This window comes from Lutra lutra, chromosome 1 (assembly GCF_902655055.1).
Source record: "Lutra lutra chromosome 1, mLutLut1.2, whole genome shotgun sequence".
NCBI classification, from domain to species: Eukaryota; Metazoa; Chordata; class Mammalia; order Carnivora; family Mustelidae; genus Lutra; species Lutra lutra.
In genome coordinates this window covers 124,213,238-124,235,720 of record NC_062278.1, presented here as the reverse complement: position 1 = coordinate 124,235,720, position 22,483 = coordinate 124,213,238, and the positions used below count along the sequence as shown (strand labels likewise).

At 37.0% G+C, this 22,483-nt stretch overlaps 1 protein-coding gene across 5 annotated transcripts in view; it reads right to left on the bottom strand.

The window, feature by feature from the left end:
- The window catches only part of GOLGB1 (golgin B1), a 103,815-nt gene that overhangs the window by 8,094 nt on the left and 73,238 nt on the right, over positions 1-22,483 (bottom strand). For 3 of the 5 annotated variants that reach the window (XR_007128474.1, XM_047735431.1, XM_047735443.1), the window contains 3 exons: positions 8,616-8,794; positions 2,941-3,106; positions 2,603-2,740 (listed from right to left, as the gene is read on the bottom strand). Coding sequence is in view for 4 of the 5 variants with exons in the window: in XM_047735431.1 (XP_047591387.1) it covers positions 2,603-2,740; positions 2,941-3,106; positions 8,616-8,794 (483 nt within the window). In the remaining variant the exon portion in view is untranslated. Of the gene's footprint in view, positions 1-2,602; positions 2,741-2,940; positions 3,107-8,615; positions 8,795-9,841; positions 9,928-22,483 lie in introns of those variants that run through there. The other 2 variants (XM_047735453.1, XM_047735463.1) reach the window with 2 other exon arrangements.

The window sequence follows — 22,483 nt, the reverse complement described above, 5'->3', positions numbered from 1 at the left end:
GCAACAGTCCCAAACTGGAAAAACCCTGAAGTCCTTTAACAGCAGAATAGAGAAACTATGGTATATGCCTACAGTGCAATGCTACATAGCATGAGAATGGAAAAAATCATACTAACTACAAAACCATGGATGAATCTCACAATATAAATGAAGTAACGTAAGACAGAAGATATGATTCCACGCATCTGTAGTTCTAACGGTGTAGTAGTAAATAGAAAAGGACATGAAGGACTTCTGGAGTTCTGGTATGTTCTGATTCTTTTTTTTTTTTTTTAATATGTTCTGATTCTTGATCTAGGTGCTGGTTATACAGATGCCTTCACTTTGTGAAAATATGCTGTGTCTTTATGATTTGTATGCTTTTTATATGTTTTACTTCAATAAAACATTTACATTAAAAGATTTTTAGTTTCTACCCACTAAAATGACCTCCTCATCTACTAATAACCCTAAATCTCAGGTTAAAAGAGATTAATTATTAAAAGACAAATGCCCAGAGTACTTTACAGTGATTTTCAGGAGAGAAAATGTAACAAGGCTGAGATAGGATCTAATTATGGAAAGAATGAGAACTGCATAGAGAAGCTGCTCTGGGGCCCCTTGAAAACTCCCAGACAATTATCCCAATAAAAGGTCTACAGTTTTATCTGTTCATTTGGATCAACAAACCTATTTTTAAAAATATAAGTTTTTCTGCCAAAGTTAATAGTGTTTATCAGCTTCTGATACTTCAATGTCAATTAGCTAAATTTAACATCTAATACCTTCTACATAAGCTAGATACCATGCTTTTCCAAATATGTTATCATATTTATCTCAGAATGACCTCCTCCTAATACCTTAGGCAAATTACTTAATACCTCTGGGCCTTAGTTTCCCTATCTGTATACAGCCTACCTATCTTTACCATTTTTGGATCACAGATCCCTTGGTGAACTGATGAGTTCTCATGATGATAAACTTAAACACACACACCCCCATACACACAAAAATTTGTATATAAATTTTTGGACATTCATAGCTTTCCTAACAGCCAATTTTTATACTCTGGAGCCTAAATGACCTTTTAAATCCCTTCTCATTCTAACAGAATATTAATATAATGTAATAATATATTATATATACCTATAGATATAATAATATAGTAACATAGCTGGGTTCCTCTGAAGAAGGTAGAACTAGGGAGGTGCCACTCGATAATACTTTGGTCAGAGAGCAACAGGGAGTATAATCATTTGTAAGTGGATAGGGGAGGAGAGGCAGTGAAGGAAGAAGAGAAGCCAGAGAATGAATGAGGAGAGAGAACAGAGATGTGAGAAGGCATCCAAGAATAATTTTCTTTAATCATGCTTTGGTGAGGGGCGCCTGGGTGGCTCAGTGGGTTAAGCCTCTGCCTTCAGCTCAGGTCATGATCCCAGGGTCCTGGGATCAAGCCCCACATTGGGCTCTCTGCTCCACAGGGAGCCTGCCTCCACCTCTCTCTCTCTGCCTGCCTCTCTGCCTACTTGTGATCTCTGTCTGTCAAATAAATAAATAAAATCTTTAAAAAAAAAAAATCATGCTTTGGTGAGATTGGCTCTAGGGACGAGATGGCAAAGTGGCTTTTCCATATAGAAATACATCCCGGGGGTATTACACGTAACTGGTGAACTGCTGAACACTACATCTGAAACTAATGTTGTATTAAGTGTTGGCTAATTTAATTTAAATTAAAAAAAACCATTAAGAATAAAAAATTTAAGGGATGCCTGGGTGGCTCAGTTGGTTAAGCATCTGCCTTCAGCTCAGGTCTAGATCCCAGGGTCCTGGCATCAAGTCCCCCATTGGGCTCCTTCCTCAACAGGGAGCCTGCTTCTCTCTCTGCCTCCTGCTTATATGCTCTCTCTCTTTCTGACAATGAAATAAAAAATACTTTTAAAAATCTTTAAGAAATTTTTTTTTAAAAATTAGGAGAGGAAAGGAAAGGAAACGAAAGGAAACGAAAGGAAAGGAAAGAAAAGAAAGGGGAAAAAAAGAAAGACAGACAGACATCCCATCTCTCCCACTATGCTTCCTTAGAGTGTGTGGATGGGCATGGCTGGGATTTGGGAAAAAGATGGCTTCTTTAGTTAAAGAACATTAGACACCAGTGAGGAAGCCTACAAACGAAGTGAAATGAAGAACAGGCCTCTCACTTCTATCCCTGCTATCTAATCACATCTGAAAAGCTTTCTTCCTCCTTCCTGAGACATTTTGTTGTTGCACACTGGTGAGAAACAGAGAGGAAGGTGTTGGGAGGATTTGTAGAGAGATACCTTAATATTACTAACAAGGAGTACAATGCTGGGGAGCAAGTCTTCCTAAAAGAGTTGGATTTTTCTTTTTATTCTTACTGAACAGATTTCTTCAAATAATTCCCAAGGATGCTCCAAGGATGAGGAAAAGGAAATGGCCCTCTGTCCAAAGCCTTGGGGTGAGCAACCCAGACTCCCAAGAAAAGTAAATGTTCTGCATCCTGAAATATGCTACAGCTACAAATTAGGCTTAATCAGTTTCTACTTACCTCCCAGCTTCTGGTCATGGAAATAAGAAGCTGAATTCCAGTCTAGTAGGAAACACTTACCTTGCTGTTTAGTTGCTGAATTCTTAATTCTTTTTGGTGAATTTCCTTTAGGCTGTCATTGAGCTGAGTCCTAAGAAGTTCTGTCTCATAAACTAGGTTTTGTGATCCATCTAGAGATGCTGATGTCTCTGGGGATGCCTGCCAGGGTACAAACACTGATGAGATTCCCTCCTAATGCTGTTCATGCTTAATCCCTTCCCTCCATGAACTCTGTCCACCTCACAGAAGTCACAAGACAGCTTGCCTAAGAGTGGCAGATGGACGTTTGGCTTGCAGGAAGCTGATGCTTCCTGAGTGGTGGTTACTTCTGAGTAGCAACCAGCACTGAAATTACCCACCTGTCTTTGGTACTGTACTTTGAGGCCCTCAGTCTGGGAGGAAGGAGATCTCAATTCCCTCATAAGATTCTGCAGATGACTGAGCTGCTGATCTTTATCTGAGATAGCCATAAGGTACTGCTCCTTCATTCTCCTCTCCTGGGTTTCCCAGGAGCTCTTTTCCATCCTACAAAACACATAAAATAATCAAAGGCAAAAAAATACTTGTGATACAGAGATGAATAATTACATATTCAAAACAGTATTATGGGGGCGCCTGGGTGGCTCAGTGGGTTAAGCCTCTGCCTTCAACTCAGGTCATGATCTCAGGGTCCTGGGATCGAGTCCCACATCCGGCTCTCTGCTCAGCAGGGAGCCTGCTTCCCCCTCTCTCTCCACCTGCCTCTCTGTCTACTTGTGATCTCTCTCTCTTTGTGTCAAATAAATAAATAAAATCTTTAAAAAAAAAAACAGTATTATGGGCTGTAGAAATTTAGTAAAGAAAACATATCACCAGAGAAAAATTTTATTATAAATTGAACTGTAGAGCAAGATGATGAAGTTGAACTAATAAAAGGATTTCAACTGGCAGGACTGAAGATGATTTCATGGAAAAGCATTCCAGGTTCTGGGAACATACTAAACAAAAGACACAAAAATGAATATATAGACAAACAGACATACTGAATTTTGGAATTGTACCAGACAGTATATAAAGCGGATAAGGTAGGAAATAAGGATAGAGAAGTGAGGCTGGATCATGTGGGGCACTGAGTAGCATGCTAAATAAACCTTATTCTGTAAGCAATGGGAAACCACTTTAATTCTTCAGAAAGGTAGTGCCAGATGCAGACTAACATCGTAGTTACGAAAATGCAATGCTACCCAGAGCAACTTACAGTGTTGAAGGAACTGGGTTCAAACAATGGATCTATCATAAATGAGGCATGAGACCCTGAGTAAAACTTCTTAATCTCTCTGAATCTCACTGGTAAAATGGGAATAAACTATTTATTCCTTAGGATTATTCTAAGGATTAAATGAGACACTGTATGTTACACACCAAACACAGAGCCTGACATATCATAATCACCCAAAAAATATGAGCTGCTGATATTTCTATTTGTATTCACCAAATTTGGCCAAGAGTGAGGCTTCTGTTTGACCCCAGCTCATTTTTTTGTAGCACTAGGTAAAACTGTGTCTCTGCCACATTCTTTAGTTCTACTTCTCTCTCCACTCTGTCTAAAAGAACTCATTAGGATTGTAATCAAATCCCTGCAGCATCTCTTCACTTTGAATAGTACTCATGTCTCTATTTTTCCCAACAGTACAAGGTTTTGTTTGAATTGCATCTGACTTGTCTTTCACTCTAGAAATAAGGCAAAACAGCCCCCTCTTTTCTAAATGGCATATAATTGTTATGAAATAACCCTGCTTTGCTAAGTCAGTTGGATTACAGCCAAAACAAAAGAGAGCCCAAACTTAGAAACTAAAAAAAAAAAATTGTATTACAAGTAATTACATGTAATTGTAATTTGTAACGTAAATGTATTATAAAATGTAAATGTATTTACATGTATTACATGTAAAAGGCACAGGATTTTCAACACTTCCTTTGATATTTGTCTGTGAAAAATGAGCGAGAACAATTAGAGTGGAATGCAGAAGAAAGATCGTAATTTTCCATAAAAGCTTCAAGCTGCCATTTTTCTGGAAGGTGGTTAGGGTGTGGAAAGAGATGCTCACTGGAAAATAGGGCCTAAGGAACAAAGCTGATTACCTCATAGAATTCAGCCATAAAGGAATATAACTCATTTACTCTGCTTACATAACACAGCACAGAAACCAGAGCAGAATAAGCAAACCAGTAGCCAAAGGGGTTAGAGAAAGGTTATGGTATAAATCCAGGCTCTCCTAATAAGCCAACCCTGAGGCTAACAGCTAAACCAAAGCTTGAAGAAGATGTTCCAGCTTTTTCATGTTTGAAAAGTTAATTTCCCCAAAGTAGATCAAGAGCAGAAGACTGAGGTCCTGAAGATATTCAGCTAAAGAAACTGATCTTAAACCATAAGAGACTCTTAAATCCCACAAATAAACTGAGGGTTGTTGGGTTGGGAGAGGATGGTTGGGTTATGGACATTGGGGAAGGTATGTGCTATGGTGAGTGCTGTGAAGTGTAAACCTGGCAATTCACAGACCTGTACCCCTGGGGCTAATAATACGTTATATGTTAATACATTTTTTTTTTAATTTTAAAAAAAGAACTAAAATATTGACTTTTGGAAACATGAAAGGTTTTGTTTCTATAAGGTCTATTAACCCTTTGCAATGTGTTTATTTCTTGTATCTTCAATTAAAATTTATTCCATTTGGAAAAAAAAAAAAAGAAACTGGTCTTAAAGTCAGGGAATCAAACCTATGTCCTCATTTTCTTCTTTCTTCTAAACATGAAGTAAAGTATCTTCCTCTCTATCCCCTTAAAATTTACTTCTACTCGAGATATTATTAATTACTTTTCTTCAAAATTGCTCAAATGTGAGATGAAGAGAGAAAAGCTAATAGAAAGGTAAACAGGGATAGAAGGGAGGTAAAAAATCAATAGACTAGAAATCATTTTTTTCTCTTCTCTCTGCCCAGTGATAATGAAATGCCCTTCTCCACAACCCTCCAGTGATATCAATGGAGCCCATGTATGGAGCTTGGTCATCTAGTCTCACCTAACAGTAATGATGCACTGCTTCCCCCTCAACTGCAGCTGACAGTGGAGTACAGGTGCGGAGCCTGGACTTCTGCCTCTTCCTGACAATATCAAGGCACCTCTTCCCCTGCAGCATCAGTGAAGACTGAGTAGGGAGCCCACTGGACTTCACCCACCATCTAGCAGTAAAGTATCAGTGGAAGCCTACTAAAGCAGAGGATTTAAGTAAGACTTAAGAGTCTTATAATATATAAAATGTTCAGGATACAACTGAAAATCACTCATCATACTAAGAACCAGGGAAGTCATGACTTGATGGAGAAAAGAAAATCTACAGATAACATGGAAATGAAAGAGATGTTGAATTATATGTTATAGAATTATATAAGGATTTTAAAGCAGCCACCACAAAAATGCTTCAACAAGCAATTACTAACACACTGAAAACAGAGAAAGCTTCACATTTCTCCAAAGAAGATACAGAGATAGACAACAGACACATGAAAATATGTTCAGCCTCATAATCTTCAGAGAAATGCAAATCAAAACCCCAATAAGGTATCAACCTCACAGCAGTCAGAATCATAAAAGACAAGAAATAGTAAGTGTTGGTGAGGATGTGGAGAAAAAGGAACCTTCAGGCACCGTTGCTGGGAATGTAAATTGGTGTAGCCACTAGGGAAAACAGTATGAAGGTTCCTCAAAAAATTAAAAATAGAATACACACAACCCAGTAATTCCACTACTGGGTATTTTCACAAAGAAAATCAAACACTAATGCAAAAAGATATATGCATCCTTATGTTTATATTATACAGCATTATTATTCACATATATTCAGCATTATTTATAATAGTCAAGATACAGAAGCAACTCAAGTGTCCATCAGTAGATGAATGGATAAAAAAGATCTGGTGTGCACACACACACATGCACGCACACATATGAAAATACTACTCAACTAAAAAAAGAAGTTTTGCTGTTCACAACATGGATGGGCCTAGAGGGTATTATGCTAAGTTAAATAAGTCAGAAAAGACAAATACCATATGATTTCACTTATATATGGAATCTGAAAAACAAAGAACAAATAAACAAAAAAAAGAAGTGGACTCATAAATAGGCGAACAAACGTGATTGCTAGAGGAGAGGGGGGTTGGAGGATGGGGAAAATAGGTGAAAGGATTAAGAGGGACAAACTTTCAGTTATAAAATAAATAAATCACAGGAATGAAAAGTTCACCATAGGAAATATACTAAATAATATTGTAATTACTTTGTATGGTGACAGATGGTAACTACACTTATCATGGTGAGCACTGCATAATGCCTACAATTGTTGAATCACTATGTTGTACAGATGAAACTTATGTTACTTTCAATTTAAAAAAAATAGAGAAAACCTCAGTGAAGAAATAGAAGATATAAAGAAATGGATGGAAATTTTAGAACTGAAAGTGATGAAGAATCAAGAATCAGTGAATTTGAAGACAGAACAACAGAAATTATTGAATCTGCTTAAAGAGAAAAATAATCATTAAACTGGATTTCACTAAAATTAAAAAGACCTTATTGAGAAGAATGAAAAGATAAACTGCAAACTGGGAGAAAATATTTATAAGCCATCTATCTTACAGAGAACTTATACCTAGAACATATAAAGAACCCTCAAAACTCAATAGCAAAAAATTAACAACCCAAATAAAAAACAGATAAAACACATGAACAAACATTTCATCAAAAAGGACAAATGGATGCCAAATAAGCAATTAAAAAATGTTCAACATTATTAGCCATTATGCCAATTAAAACCACAATAAGATTGCATGACACACCTATTAAAAAATTAAAATATAGTTACAATATCAAATGCTCACAAGGATATAGCATTCGATATTGAAACTGGATCACTCATATATTGCTGGCAGGAATATAAAATGGTACAGTCATTCTGGAATATAATTTTATAGTTTCTTGACAACCTAAACAGATACTTACCATACAACCTAGCATTTGTACTCCTGGACAACTATCTCAGAGAAATGTAAATTTATTGTCTACATAAAAACCTATACACAAATGTTTATAGCAGCTTTATTAATAATAACAAAATCAGGGGAGCCTGGGTGGCTCAGTGGGTTAGGCCGCTGCCTTCGGCTCAGGTCATGATCTCAGGATCCTGGGATCGAGCCCCGCATCGGGCTCTCTGCTCAGCAGGGAGCCTGCTTCCTCCCCTCTCTCTGCCTGCCTCTCTGCCTGCTTGTGATCTCTCTCTGTCAAATAAATAAAATCTTTAAAAAAAAAAAAATAATAATAATAAAAAAATCAGAACTAACACTCATGGGTGAATGGTTAAAGTAGTACATTACACCATGAAACACTGTTCATCAATAAAAAAGAATGAACTACTGATATATGAACAATGTCAATGGACCTCAAGAGCATTAGGATATGTGAATAAAGGTAATTTCAAAAGGTTACAAATTGTAGGATTCCACTTAAAACACTGTAAGCTAACTGGAATTTAAATAAAAACTCAAAAAATATTCTCAAAAATGGCACAATGATAGAGATGGAGAACAAATTAGTGGTAGTCAGAGTAAGGGACACTAGCATGGGGAATAAGATTATGATGTAAATTAGTACCACAAGGGATATTATTTGTGGAAATGGAGCACTTGTGTATCTTGGTTGTCGTGATGATTACATGTATTTACACATATGAAAAAGTATACACACACACACATACTTGAGTGAAGGTAAAATTGATGAAATCTGAAGAAGGTCTTTGAATTGCACCCATGTCATTTCCTGATTTGGGTATACTATAGTAATGTAAGATGTTAGCATTGGTGGAAACTACATGAAAGGTACACAGGAGCTCCCTGTATTATTTTTGCAACTTCTTATAAAACTATAATTATTTTATAATAAAAAATTAAAAAAAAAAAAAGAAACCTAAAAGAAAAGGGTCAAAAAGCAGGGATGATCATACCTGAGCTGATGCAGCTCATGCTGCCAGGAGAGATTTTCCTGCCTTAGCTCTTCTTGCATTATCTGAAAATTTTTTGTCTTATCTTGATACTCCTGAAGTCGAGCCTTCAGTGGACGTAATTCAGTGATTTCTTGGTTAATCTGTAAGTACTGTTGCTGCAGATTCTTCAATTCCTTCAGCTTTAACCAAAGGGAAAGTAAAAGGGTGATTCAGCACGTCTCATTTACCAAGCTCTAAGTCATCAACAGCTCCCTACAAGTCAGTCAGACACCACAACATACTGTCAGCACCTAACAAGTTCATTAACATATATTTGCAACACAAATCTCTAAAACGGTGAAGAGAGCCACCATCAAAGCTACAGGGTCTGACCATTCCTGCAACTTGTACCCCAGGCCCCTCCTCCCAAGGTCTTAGGTTGACTCTAGATCTAAAGCTCAGACATAGGACAGACTTAAAGGACCTACAGTTTCTTTGTAGGTGTTAACTCCCCAGAACAAGAAATGTAAAGACAACTTGACTTTCGATTTAGCTCTGTGCCCTATTTAGGCTCTTAAACTTTCTTATATGGGTATCAACCTTAATTTAGCTTAGCTGATGTTGACTATAAAAAGAAGGTAGCAATGCCCAGGCTCAGTGGTTTAAGAGCACTTACTTAGGCTTTGGGGTCCAAGATCCTGCCCACATAGGTTGTGTGACCTGTACATATTCCTTACACCCCTAAGCCTTAATTTCCCATACCTATAAAATTTCCCTCATCTTAATTTCCCTTACCTCCCTTATGGTACTTAGATTATGAGAACTAAATGAGAAAATTAATGGCGATGATGGTGATGGTAATAATGATGATGATACAATGATGATGGACTTGCCTTTAATCAACAAAACTGCCTATCTACATTCCAGGTGCATCTTCAAATTCTTTATCCCCAGCACTCACTAAAAGCTTGGTAGTAAGAAATAATGTTAGGACATCTGAATTAAAAGGGGGCCTTGAACACGCGTCTCTTTCACCCACTCTTGGAAACATCATTAAAGCTACAATAAAGGCATCATTTTATAAGCATAAAACACAAGAACAGGAAGAACAAGAGAAGAGTCAGCAGCAACAAAATTAATTTTGGAAGCTGAAAAGCAGATGCATTAAGTAGTAACTGACTTAACAGATCTGGGAAAGCCAAATCTTAAGCTGGCAGTAAGGAAAGCCAAGAACCAACAGAACTTACTCTGCAGAATCTTCAAAAGGCTCAGGAATTAACAGCACCAGGTACCTCTGGAGAAGATGGTGATGGGGGTAGGGAGAAGGTGGTAGCTGAAATAAGGAGGATTAGATGAAAGCCGCTTAAAAAACAACTGCATCCCTAAATACTCTCCTTAGTTGCACATCTTTTGTTAACTCTAACAGACAACTAGAGTTTTATTCTTTGGAGAAGGCAAAAGTCGTCTCTGGACCATTAGATACCAGGCACAACTGAAGGTAAAGGTACTGCTCTAAAACAACGGTGATCAAGTAAATATATGCCTCCTAAATTCTTGAACCCTTCCCCTACTCAACATGGACAGTGCTGGCACCCAGGTCTTTACCATCCATGCATGAAATGATAAGTCTTCTCTAGAAAATCTAACCAGCCTAAGAGGAACTAAAGATACCAAAACTGGGACTACCCAGAGAAAGCTCAGCAACATCACCCTGCAATCACCAACCTCACAGTTGGTAAGCTCCATTCACAAGATTTTTAGACCTTACCCTTAAACATGAAGAGTAAATCAAGGGTTAACGCTCACCAGAGAATGGCTATCACTAAGGCTAGGATGAAAAGAACTAGAACAAAAGTAATTCAAAAGAGCTTAGCAGGGGAAAGAATATAATATACCTGAAGACTTAAGAGAGACTATTAGAAATCAGAAACACTGTAGCAGAAAAAAAATATTAAAGAAAATTTCATTATAAGAAAACATCAAAGAACAAAATTGCCACCACTATTTTTGGAGAGATAAGAAAAAAGAAAAAAAGAAATCCTTAGAAATTAAGAACATGATAGCAAAAATGAAAACCTCAATATGGGGCTCTAAAGATAAAGGTGAGAAAATCTTCCCAGAGTATAGCCAAAAGACTAGGAATGTAACAAAATTATACAATCAAACCAGAAGGTCCTAAATCTAAGTAACTGGCTTTTCAAGGGGGCGGGGGGGGGGGGGGAAGACAACAGAGAAAAAGGGTGGGGGAAAATTGGTAAAACATAATTGAAAAGAATCTCCCAAAATTGATGCATATGACTTCTTAGATTCAAAGGACTAGACACAATGATGAATGAAAATAGCCCCACATCAAAGTACATTGTCATAAAATTTCAGAATACACAGGACTAAAAACTTCTATACATTTCCCGGAAAAGATAAGACAAAAGGAGACAGAGAGAGAAAAAGAGATAAAGAAACAGATCAGATTTAAAGATAAGGGAACAAAATAGCTTTAGACTCCTGCACCACAATGTAAACAGACCTAAGGTAACAGACCTAAGTCTTCACAATTTTGAAGGGGAATTATTTTCAGCCTAGAATTCTATACCCAGCCAAACTATCAATCAACTACGGGAGATGAAAAGACATTTTCAGTAAATTTACCTCCCCTGTATCTTTTCTTAGGGAGCTACTAAATGATTTCTTTCAACAAAATGACACAAAACCAAGATGAGGAAGACGTGGAATAGAAGAAACAGGAGATCTAACAGAGGACAGATGTGAAGGGAGCTATCCTAGGATGAAAACAGTAACCTGGTTCATGTAAGAATAAGAAAGCGACTCCAAATTTTCTTCATAAATACAAAATTGATAGGAATAAACATCTCAACAGGACATGTGAATAAATGGCAATAAACCTGGAGTTAAATTACATTGATGAATACAAAGAAAATGAAATAACAACAAAAACAGTTATTAACTCTAAGGGGGAAAAAGATGCTGAGGAAAAAAAAATAACATGTCTCAGCTCTCATTTGTAGTCCTAAAAATGTAAACATTGATATAAACATAAATATTAAACTAACCAAAATTTAAATTACATCAGAATGGGGAAGAGACTGTATATTGAGTATGTGCGTTTGCACTGTGGAAGGGGAGAAAAGAGAACTAAACCCTGTTAGCATAAAAGAAAATCAATAGCTAATGCAAAGAATGAGAACCCAAGATGCATTATAAGTATGATATGTAGACACTGAGAAAACACCAAAACAATAAGAGAGTTCAAAGTAAACTGCCTTGGGAGAAAGAGAAAGAGTTGGAGTACAGGTGTTGTTTGTTTTTCTCATCAAACATGCAGAATTCAGTGACATGCTGAATTTAGTGACATATATATAACTTTATTCTTTAAACAATAGACTTTTTATGCACTAAATGTATTCTTTATTCCCTCCTCTAATCCAGATACTCTAAATGTTAATCTTAAAATAGACCAGATCACCAGAAAGCTGTGTGTCTGGGACTGCATTTTAACCATTTGTATAAGTACGTTTAGGAAATTATACAAAGTTATTTTGCTATGCAGTTACAGCAAGGAACAGCTAAACTAAGTCCTATAAAACACTTATATTTACTGTAGAGAAGTAAAGGATGTTTTACAACTTCATACAGTCCTCTCTATGGAAGCACAGAAGGAATTTCTTGCAGGCCTCAATACTTAATAACTATTCTTACATTAAACAAACAGCTTTTTTTCTTCCTTTTCCCTAAAATATGGACACTGCAATTCATGTATAAGGCTCTTTAATTCCTCATTTCTAATGGCTGCCAGAAAACTGGGAAAAGAATTGATGACCTATCTTTCTAAAAAGATACTGTGATATCTCCTAGGGACACTAAATTTATTCCTGGTTTAACCTTTTTCTCTATCCTCATTTTCTCTTCCTTCTCAGTTACTTGTATTATATTATCTTGAAATCAACTTCAAGATACACTACTTCAAGTCATTTTCAGAATGAAATGAGTTTACAGGACTTCTAAGAAAGATGGCAGAGTCAGAGGATCCTAAACTCACCTAATCTGATGAATACAACTAGATAAACCCACACCAATGTAAACAGTCCAGAAAATGACCCAAAGACTGGCAGAACAGACTCTCCACAGCTAAACATAGAGGACAGACCACATAAAAAAAATTGTAGGAAAGGTGGAAGGTAACCACAATTGGTAACCAAGTTGATCCATGAGACTTCCATGGGAGGGAGGAGCACTACAAACACAGAGAAGGAACAGGAGCAGACTCAACACCAGGCATCCTAGTCACAAGGACCTGCATTGGGAAGACAAACTCCCACAACATTTGGCTTTGAGAACCAGAGGGGATTAATATCTGGAGTTTTTGCAATCAGTTGGGCTTACCACCTGGAACTTTAAAAATGAGCAGCTTGGCTCTGGGAGAGATGGAGGGCAAGAGGAAACTGAGTCCCTGCCAATAAATAGCAAAAAAAAAAACAGCCTCGCTGAGATACAGCATAAAAGCAGCATTTTGGAAGATGCCTGAGGTATACATGAAGGAGATTTATTTATTAATCTAAGAGTGTATGCTGGAGGGTCAGGGATCTTTGGGAGACTTCTCCAAGAACAAAAGAGCTGGCGGACACCATTTCCCTCCTACCCCTCAGCCTACATATACAGACACCAGCACAGCACAAACACGTTCTGCCTGGATTGCTAACAGCATACACCACCCTTGGGCTTTTCTGTAGACTCATCCCTCCAACCTGGCCTCAGCAGGAATATATCCAAAGTGGTGCCACAGGTGTGACATTGTGCAAGCAGCCCCAACAGGGGCCAGTGCCACTCCAAAGTGACTCCTGTACAAGGGGGGGGGGGGAGATAACCATGCATACTAGTTTGACTGAAGTCTTAGCAGTGGTTTGGGAGCAGATATCTTGTCTGACTGTAGGCCCCAGCCACCAGCAACAAGGGATAACACAGGGAGTGTACCTTGTAGTTCACTGCAACTGCAACTCTGGCAAACATCTGGTCTGACCCAACGCAAGCCCAAGGCAGCCCCAGAGTGGCCCATTAACAACACAGGGACCAAACTCTGCCTAAAACAAGCAAAGAGAGCCACTGCAGATGACTACACTGAAAGCAAACACAGCTCAGCCACAATAAGCGGGTGCATACTACACACACGAGACGTCTTGGAAGTGTCAGGTGCTGGTGAACAACGGACATTGCAGAGCACCACAGGGCATTTTCTTTATAAGGCTGCTACTTGCAATAGCTGACCTGATGTTGCTTACTTTCCTAACATATAGACATAAAACTAAAAAATACACTAGAGAGAATAAATAGTAGAACAGAGAAAAGAGAAGTATAGATCAGTGACCTGGAGGGCAGAGTAATGGAAAACAATCAAGCTGAACATGAGAAAGAAATAAGATTAATAAAGAATGAGAATACATTAATGGAACTCAGCGACATCTTCAAAAGTAACAACATTTGCATTATATAGATCCCAGAAGAACAGAGAGTAAAGGGGGCAGAAAATTTACTTGAAGAAATAATAGCTGAAAGTTTCCCTAATCTGGGGAAAGATACATAAATCCAGATCCAGGAGGCAAAGAGAGTCCCCAACAGAATCAACCCAGGGAGGTCCACACCAGGACACAGAGTAATTAAAATGGCAAAAAAGTAATGATAAAGAATTTTAAAAGCAGCAAGAGAAAAGAACACAGTACATACAAGGGAAAAGCCCATAAAGCTATCAGCTGATTTTTCAACAGAAACTTTGCAGGCCATAAGAGAGTGGCATGATATTCAAAGTGCCGAAAGAAAAAAAAAACCGTGCAACCAACAACACTCTATTCAGCAAGGCTGTCATTCAGAATAGGAGAGATAAGTTTCCCAGACAAACAAAAGTTAAAGAAATACATAACCATTAAACCAGCCTTATAAGAAATATTAAAGGGGATTCTTCAAGTGGAAAGGAAAGACCATAGACAGGAATAAGAAAAATAGGAAGCACAAAAGCAGTAAAATTAAGTATAGCTATAAAAAACCAGTCAAAGTTTTCACAAAATAAAACTTTGTAAAGTATGACACTACACCTAAAACATGCAGGGGAGAGGAGTAAATCTTGGTACTTTAAGAATGGGTTCCAACTTAAGCAACAATGAGGGTGCCCAGGTGGCTCAGTTGGTTAAGCATCTGTCTTCAGCTCAGGTCATGATCCCAGAGTCCTAGGATCGAACTCCATGTGGGGCTACTGCTCCATGGGGCGCCTACTTCTCCCTCTGCCTGCTGCTCCTCCCTACTTGACTCTCTCTCTCTGTCAAATAAATAAAATCTTTAAAGCATTTTTTTTAAAGATTTTATTTATTTGACAGAGATCACAAGTAGGCAGAGAAGCAGGCAGAGAGAGATAGGAGGAAGCAGACTCTCTGCTGAGCAGAGAGTCCGATGCAGGGCTCGATCCCAGGACTCTGGGATCATGACCCGAGCCGAAGGCAGAGGCTTTAACCCACTGAGCCACCCAGGCGCCCCATCAAATAAATAAAATCTTAAAAAAAAAAAAAACTTAAGCAACAATCAACTTAATACAGACTGTTATATGCACAAGATATTAAATATAAACCTAATGGTAACCACAAATCAAGAAACTGGTAATAGATACACAAAAAAATAAAGAAAAGGAATCCAAGTACATCATTAAAGAAAGCCAGCAACCCATGAGAAAAGAGAGCACGAGAAGAAATGAACGGAGAAGATTTACAAACAACTATAAAACAAGTAATGAAACAGCAATACGTACATACCTATCAATAATTACTTTGAATGTAAATGAACTAAATCCTCCAATCAAAAAACAGGGTGACAGAATGGATAAAAAAGCAAGACCATCTAGATGCTGTCTGCAAGACACTCATTTCAAACCTAAAGACATCTGCAGATTGAAAATGAGGGGGATAGAGAAACATTTATCATGCAAATGGATTTCAAGAGAAATCCAGCGTAGCAATACTTACAGTGAACAAAATAGACTTTAAAAATAAAGACAGTACCAAGAAACAAAAAAGAACATTACATAATCATAAAGAGAACAATCCAACAGTATGTAACAATTGTAAATATTTTATGAACACAACATGGAAGCACCCAAATAGATAAAGCAGCTCACAACAAACATACAAGTAATTGATAGTAATACAATAATAGCAGGAGACTAACACCCCACTGAAATCAATGGATAGATCATCCAAACAGAAAATCAACAAGGAAAAAGGAAAATCAGCAAGTGTGGCTTTGAATGACACACTGGGCCAGATGTACCTAACAGGTATATTCAGAACATTCCATCCTAAAACAGTGGAATACACATTCTTTTCAAGTACACATGGAACATTCTCCAGAAAGGATCACATGTTAGGCCACAAAACCAGTCTCAACGAATTCAAAATGACAGAAGTCATATCATACACCTTTTCTGACAATGCTATAAAACTAGAAATCAGCCCCAAGGGGGAAAAAAAAACACAAATACACAGAGATTATATAACAATGTTACTAATGAATTGGTCAACTAAGAAATCAAAGAGAAAATCAAACATTATATCAAAACAAGTGAAAATGAAAACACAACAAAGCAGTTCTAAGAGGGAAGTTTATAGAGCCTACCTCAAGGAGCAAGAAAAGGAGCCAAAGGAGCTAGAAAAAGAAGAATAAACAAAACCCAAAACAAGGAGGAGGGAAATAGTAAATTAGAACAGAAATAAACAAAATGGAAACTAAAAATACAGAAGGACAGATCAATGAAAGCAGGAGCCAGTTCCTGGAAAAGATGAACAGAAATGATAAAATGTTGGCTAGACTCATCAAAAAAGAGAAAAAGGGAGTGGGGGGTACTCCAAATCAGAAATGAAAGAGGAGAAATAAGTGACACAACAGGGGAATACAAAGATTTTAAGAGAATATTATGAAAAATTATACGTCTACAAATTGGACAACCTAGAAGAAATGGATAAATTCGTAGAAACATGTAACCTACCAAAACTGAAGCAGGAAGACATAGAAAATTTGAACACACTGATAACCAGCAAAGAAATTGAATCAGTAATCAACAAACTCCCAAAAAACAAGACATCTTCACAAGTGAATTCTACCAAACATTTGAAGAAAAGTTAATCCTGTTCATCTCAAACTATTCCAAAAAGTAGAAGTAGAAGGAAAGCTCCCAAAGTCATTGGTTAGCATTACCCTATTCCATAACCAGATAAAAACTCCGCTAAAAAAAAGAGAACTACAGTCAACAAGTCTTGATGAACATAAGATGCAAAAATCCTCAACAAAATATTGCCAAACTAAATCCAACAATACGTTTAAAAAATCATTCACCGTGATCCAGTAGGATTTACTCCTGGGATGCAGGGTGGTTCAATTTTCACAAATGAATCAACATGATACACGACTTTAATAAAAGAAATTATAAGAACCATATGATCTTCTCAATAAATGAAGAAGAAGTATTTGACAAAGTACAGCAGCCATTCATGATAAAAGCCCTGAACAAAGCAGGTTTAGAAGGAATATACCTCAACATAATAAAGGCCTTATATGAAAACCCACTGCTAACAACATACTCAGTGGGAAAAACTGAGAGCTTTTCCCCTGAGGTCAGGAACCATGCAAGGATTTTCTCTCTCACCACTTTTATTTAACATGGTACTGGAAGTCCTAGCCACAGCATCAGATAAGAAAAAGAAAAGGCATCCAAACTGGTAAGAAAGAAAACTCAATATTTTGAAAACCGTAAAGACGCCACCAAGACTGATAAATGAATTCACTAAGTTCACAGGATACAAAAACCAATAGACAGAAATCTGTTGCATGTCTATATACTTAATGAACCAACAGAAAGAGATATTAATAAAACAATCCCATTTACAACTACAACCAAAAATGGTAAAATCCTAAGAATAAAATTAACCAAAGAGGTGAAAAACCTGTACTCTGAAATCTATAAAATCTATAAAACACCGGTGGCAGAAAAAAACAAAATGGAAAGGTACTACATTTACATGTTCATGGATTGGGAGAGCAAATATTATTAAAATGTCAACTTTATAATCAAATACAATCTCTATCAAAATGCCAATAACATTTTTCACAAAACTTAAAAAAAAAAAAATCCTAAAATTTGTGTGCAACCACTAAAGACCCCAAATAGCCAAAGCAATCTTGAAAAAGAACAAAATTGGAGGTAACACTATCCCAGAGTTCAAGCTATACTACAAAGCTGTAATAATCAAAACAATATGGCACTGACATAAAAACATATAGCTCACTGGAATAGAACAGAGAGCCCAGAAACAAACCCACGATTATAGGTCAATTAATATAAGACAAATGAGGCAAGAACATGCAGTGGGAAAAACGTTTCTTCAACAAATAGGAATGGAATGGGAAACTGGACAGCTACATGCAAAAGAATGAAACTGGACGACTTTCCTTATACCATATGCAAAAATAAATCCTAAATGGATTTAAGACCTAATTGTGAGGGCGCCTGAGTGGCTCAGTGGGTTAAAGCCTCGGCCTTCAGCTCAGGTCATGATCCCAGGGTCCTGGGATCGAGCCCGGCATCGGGCTCTCTGCTCAGCGGGGAGCCTGCTTCCTCCTCTCTCTCTCTCTGCCTGCCTCTCTGCCTCCTTGTGATTTCTGTCTGTCAAATAAATAAATAAATCTTTAAAAAAAAAAAAAAAGACCTAATTGTGAGACCTGAAACCATAAAAATCCTAGAAGACAACACAGGCAGTAATTTCTTTGACACTGGCCCTGGCAACATTTTTCTAGATATGTCTCCCAAGTCAAGGGAGACAAAAGCAAAAATAAACCATTGGGACTACATCAAAATAAAAAGCTTCTGCATACCAAAAGAAACAATCAACAAAAAAAGACAACCTACTGAATGGGAGAACATATTTGTAATTGATATATCCACTAAAGGATTAGTATCTAAAATACACAAAAAACTTATAAAACTCAACACCAAAAAAAAAATCCAATTTAAAAATTGGCAGAAGACATGAACAGACCTTTTTTTTCCAAAAAAGACATACAGATGGCCAACAGACACATGAAAAAATACCCAACATTACTAATCGTTGGAAAAACTCAAATCAAAACCACAATGAGGTATCACCTCACACCTGTCAGAATGGCTAAAATAAAAAACAAGAGAAACAACAAGTGTTGGCAAAGACGTGGAGGAAAAGGAACACTTGTGCACTGTTCATGAGAATGCAACTAGATGCAACTGGTGTATCCACTGTGGAAAACAGTATGGAGGGTCCTCAAAAAATTAAAAATAGAGTTACCATGTGATGCAGTAATTCTACTACTGGGTATTAAACCCCAAAATACAAAAACACTAATTAGAAAAGATATATGCTTGGGCGCCTGGGTGGCTCAGTGGGCTAAGCTGCTGCCTTTGGCTCAGGTCATGATCTCAGGGTCCTGGGATTGAGTCCCGCATTGGGCTCTCTGCTCAGCAGGGAGCCTGCTTCCCTCTCTCTCTCTCTCTCTCTCCGCCTGCCTCTCTGTCTACTTGTGATCTCTCTCTGTCAAATAAACAAATAAAATCTTAAAAAAAAAAAAAGAAAGAAAAGATATATGCTTATAGCAGCATTATTTACAATAGCTAAACTACAGAAGCAACCCAAATGTCCATCGACAGATGAATGGATAAAGATGGGGTGCATATATACATAATGGAATATTACCCATCCATAAAAAAGAATGAAATCTCACTATTTGCAACAACTTGTATGGATCTAGAGTGTATGATACTAAGTGGAATAAGTCAGTCATAGAAAGACAAATACCATATAATTTTCTTCATAGGTGGAACTTAAGAAACAAAACAAATGATCAAAGAAAAAAAGAGGCAAAAAACCAGACTCTTTATAAATATAGAATACAAAGTGATGGTTACCAGAGGGGGAGGTGGCTGGGGAATGGGGTAAAAACAGGTGAAGGAGACTGAGAGTACACTTACCTGATGAGCACTGAGTAATGTACAGAATTCCTGAATCACTATATTGTATACCTGAAACTGTCACACTGTACATTAATTATACTGGAATTTGAAAGCAAATTTTAAAAAAGAACAAAATGTGTATAGATAAATGCAGTTCTGGAGATTTGCTTTCTACCCTTTAGATAGAAATTGCCTAAGTATCTATTTGATTATGGGAAAGTCCTAAGGAAGTTCAAACAGATAGGAAAACTACAGAATGTTTTCAGAGTTGTTTGTGACACTGTAGTAGAATCCCCAGGGCTAATTCTCTGCACCTGGGACCCTCAGACTTGGAGAAACTTCCCCCTGAATAACTAAGTAAAGAAGAGAATCAAAGTAAACTAAATCCTTTTCAGATCTCAATCATTTCTGGGGCGGTTCTGATGGAAAGGAAGTGTAGTGTAGGCAGAAGTGATAAACTGCTGGCCTAAGCTGCATATTCAAACTGACAGTGGTTGACATAAGAAAGCTCCCGTATTTATCATACATGCAGCCAGTAATTGAGAGACTATAAACTTCAATGCCCATGACACAGACTCAGAACAAGTTATGTGGAAAAGAGTTGATGGCCAGTTAACGTTACATTCCAAAAGTATGCAGAAGGGCCTCAGCAGACTGTAGTGGACCTCATATGTAGTTATCACCAAGTCAGAGTGACAGGCCTTCATGTGATTTATAACCCTGCCTTGGCTTTCATTTATCGCAGATGTAAGAGCCAATGTTTCCAGAACTCCCCCATATGACAGTTTTACAAAATGGAAAACAAACAAACAAACAAAAACAACCCCACAGTGTTTTCAGTAACAACAAAAATAGAGAATGGTCACCAATTGTTGATTATCTACCACATAATTAATTCCTCCTATGTTAAAATCATAGGAAATACAAACAAGTGTAAGACATGACACTTACACACACAGACATATAGACATATACACATCAAGACAATATGGGACAAATCAAAGTACTAGAGAAGTACAGAAGGTAACAGATAATTAAGTGGTCTGGGAATGTAACCAGAAAGTTTGAGCTCCAGGGTGATGTTTTATAGTGGGAAATATCTTCCCAAAAAAGGAAAATAGAGAGGACATTTTGGTTCAGAGGATGGTAATGTGGAAGTACTAGGTAGGATTACTGCATAATAAGTAGATCAGTTTGGCTGCAATGAAGGGTATGAGTAGGGGAGCAGTAAGAAGGAAGGCTGGAAAGAAGGACCTAACCAAATTATAGGGTCTCAAATGCTAGACTAAGAGGTTTGAATCCCAAGTCTATTCTAGAGATAATACAACTTTTAAAGGTTTTTGAGCAGTACAGTAACTGGAAAATGACAAATTGGAAGAGGCAGTACCACAGCAGTTAAACGTACAGTGTTAAGAACTCATCCTAAATGATGATGGAAAGGAAAAGAGATATTTGAGGCCCATTGTGAATAAAGTGACAGACCTTGATGATAAATGAAATAAAATCATAGCCAGCTATGAGCCTTATAGAACAGAGGAACATTACTATGGGTTATAGAAATATATAAGTAAAAATACGCTGACTTGGCTTGTAAATATCCAGCAGACAAAAATGTGGAATGGGGACTGAGAAATAGAAAAGGCTGAGAGATAGCAAGAGTTGAGAGATAATAAGTTTTGTCCCTGTGTTTAGAACAGATAAGAAGAGTAAATCAATTGACTAAATGAAACCTTGTCAATTCAAAATCTAACCTAATAGCTTCTAGGAAAAAGATTTTAACTTTGAAGATAATTGAGCCCTAGATAGCTATAAAATACTACATCTTTGAAGTACATACTGTTCTGATGAAAACCTTTTACATTTGCATTCTGAAAGCAACAAAAAAAAAGCGTTAGCTCCCAGGACAAAATCAGCTGAACTGAAACTATTTTTAAGACATAAATAAATACATATACATTATATTGCTGTCAAAACAACAGCTGAAAAGAGGGGTTTTATTCAGATTACAAAAGTGAAAAAGGTATCTATAAATACTGGATAGCAAATGTAATATGAATGAACACATTGCCTACAATGAAAAAGAAAATTAGGACAAGAATTTGTAGTTGGGGCAATGATCTTTTTATTTAGGCTGTTCTTAAAAACTAGAATTTTCATATTCTGGACATGGGTCACTTTTTAATGGAAAATCCAGCCTTTTGAAGCTCAATTTATTTCCTATTTTCCTAAGTTCATGGCCTTAAAAGAGTTAAGAACGGTCATGAAAGTGAAGATAGTAACCTCACAAATTTGGCTTGGCTTATAGTAATTATAGTTTTGCTTCTGTATCTTGATGCCCCGGAGGTTCTTAGAAAAAAAGACCTGAACTAAACTACTGGATCCTTCTAAAAGCAAAATTTTAGCAGGAAAGATCCTCCTTATCTTTCTCTCAGATTGAAAAAAAGTTGGGTACTGAACTTTAAATTAACTCTTTATATATTTAACTTTTTTGTGACAAATTAGGTTGAGTTATACATGAGATAAGCTGAGTCCTCTCTATAATTTTACCAGATGACCTAAGGCTAAACTCTCATTGTAAGAAGGCCCTGAATGACCCCCTACACCTTATTTCAATTAAACTGTGACACATTCTGGAAACACTGACATGTGTGTACAAAATACATAAAACAACCTCCATGTCTTTTAGTCCTTTTATAACGCGGGGAGTTTTGTGCAAAGAAAATATGTAATTGTTTTTAAATGGTACTGGAAGAATTAAAGTAATTTAAATAATGTTTGTGTGTCTCTCTAAGACCAAATAAAACCTGTGGGATGTATTATACTGTCCTAGAATGCCCAGATAATACATGTATGCAAGAATGTG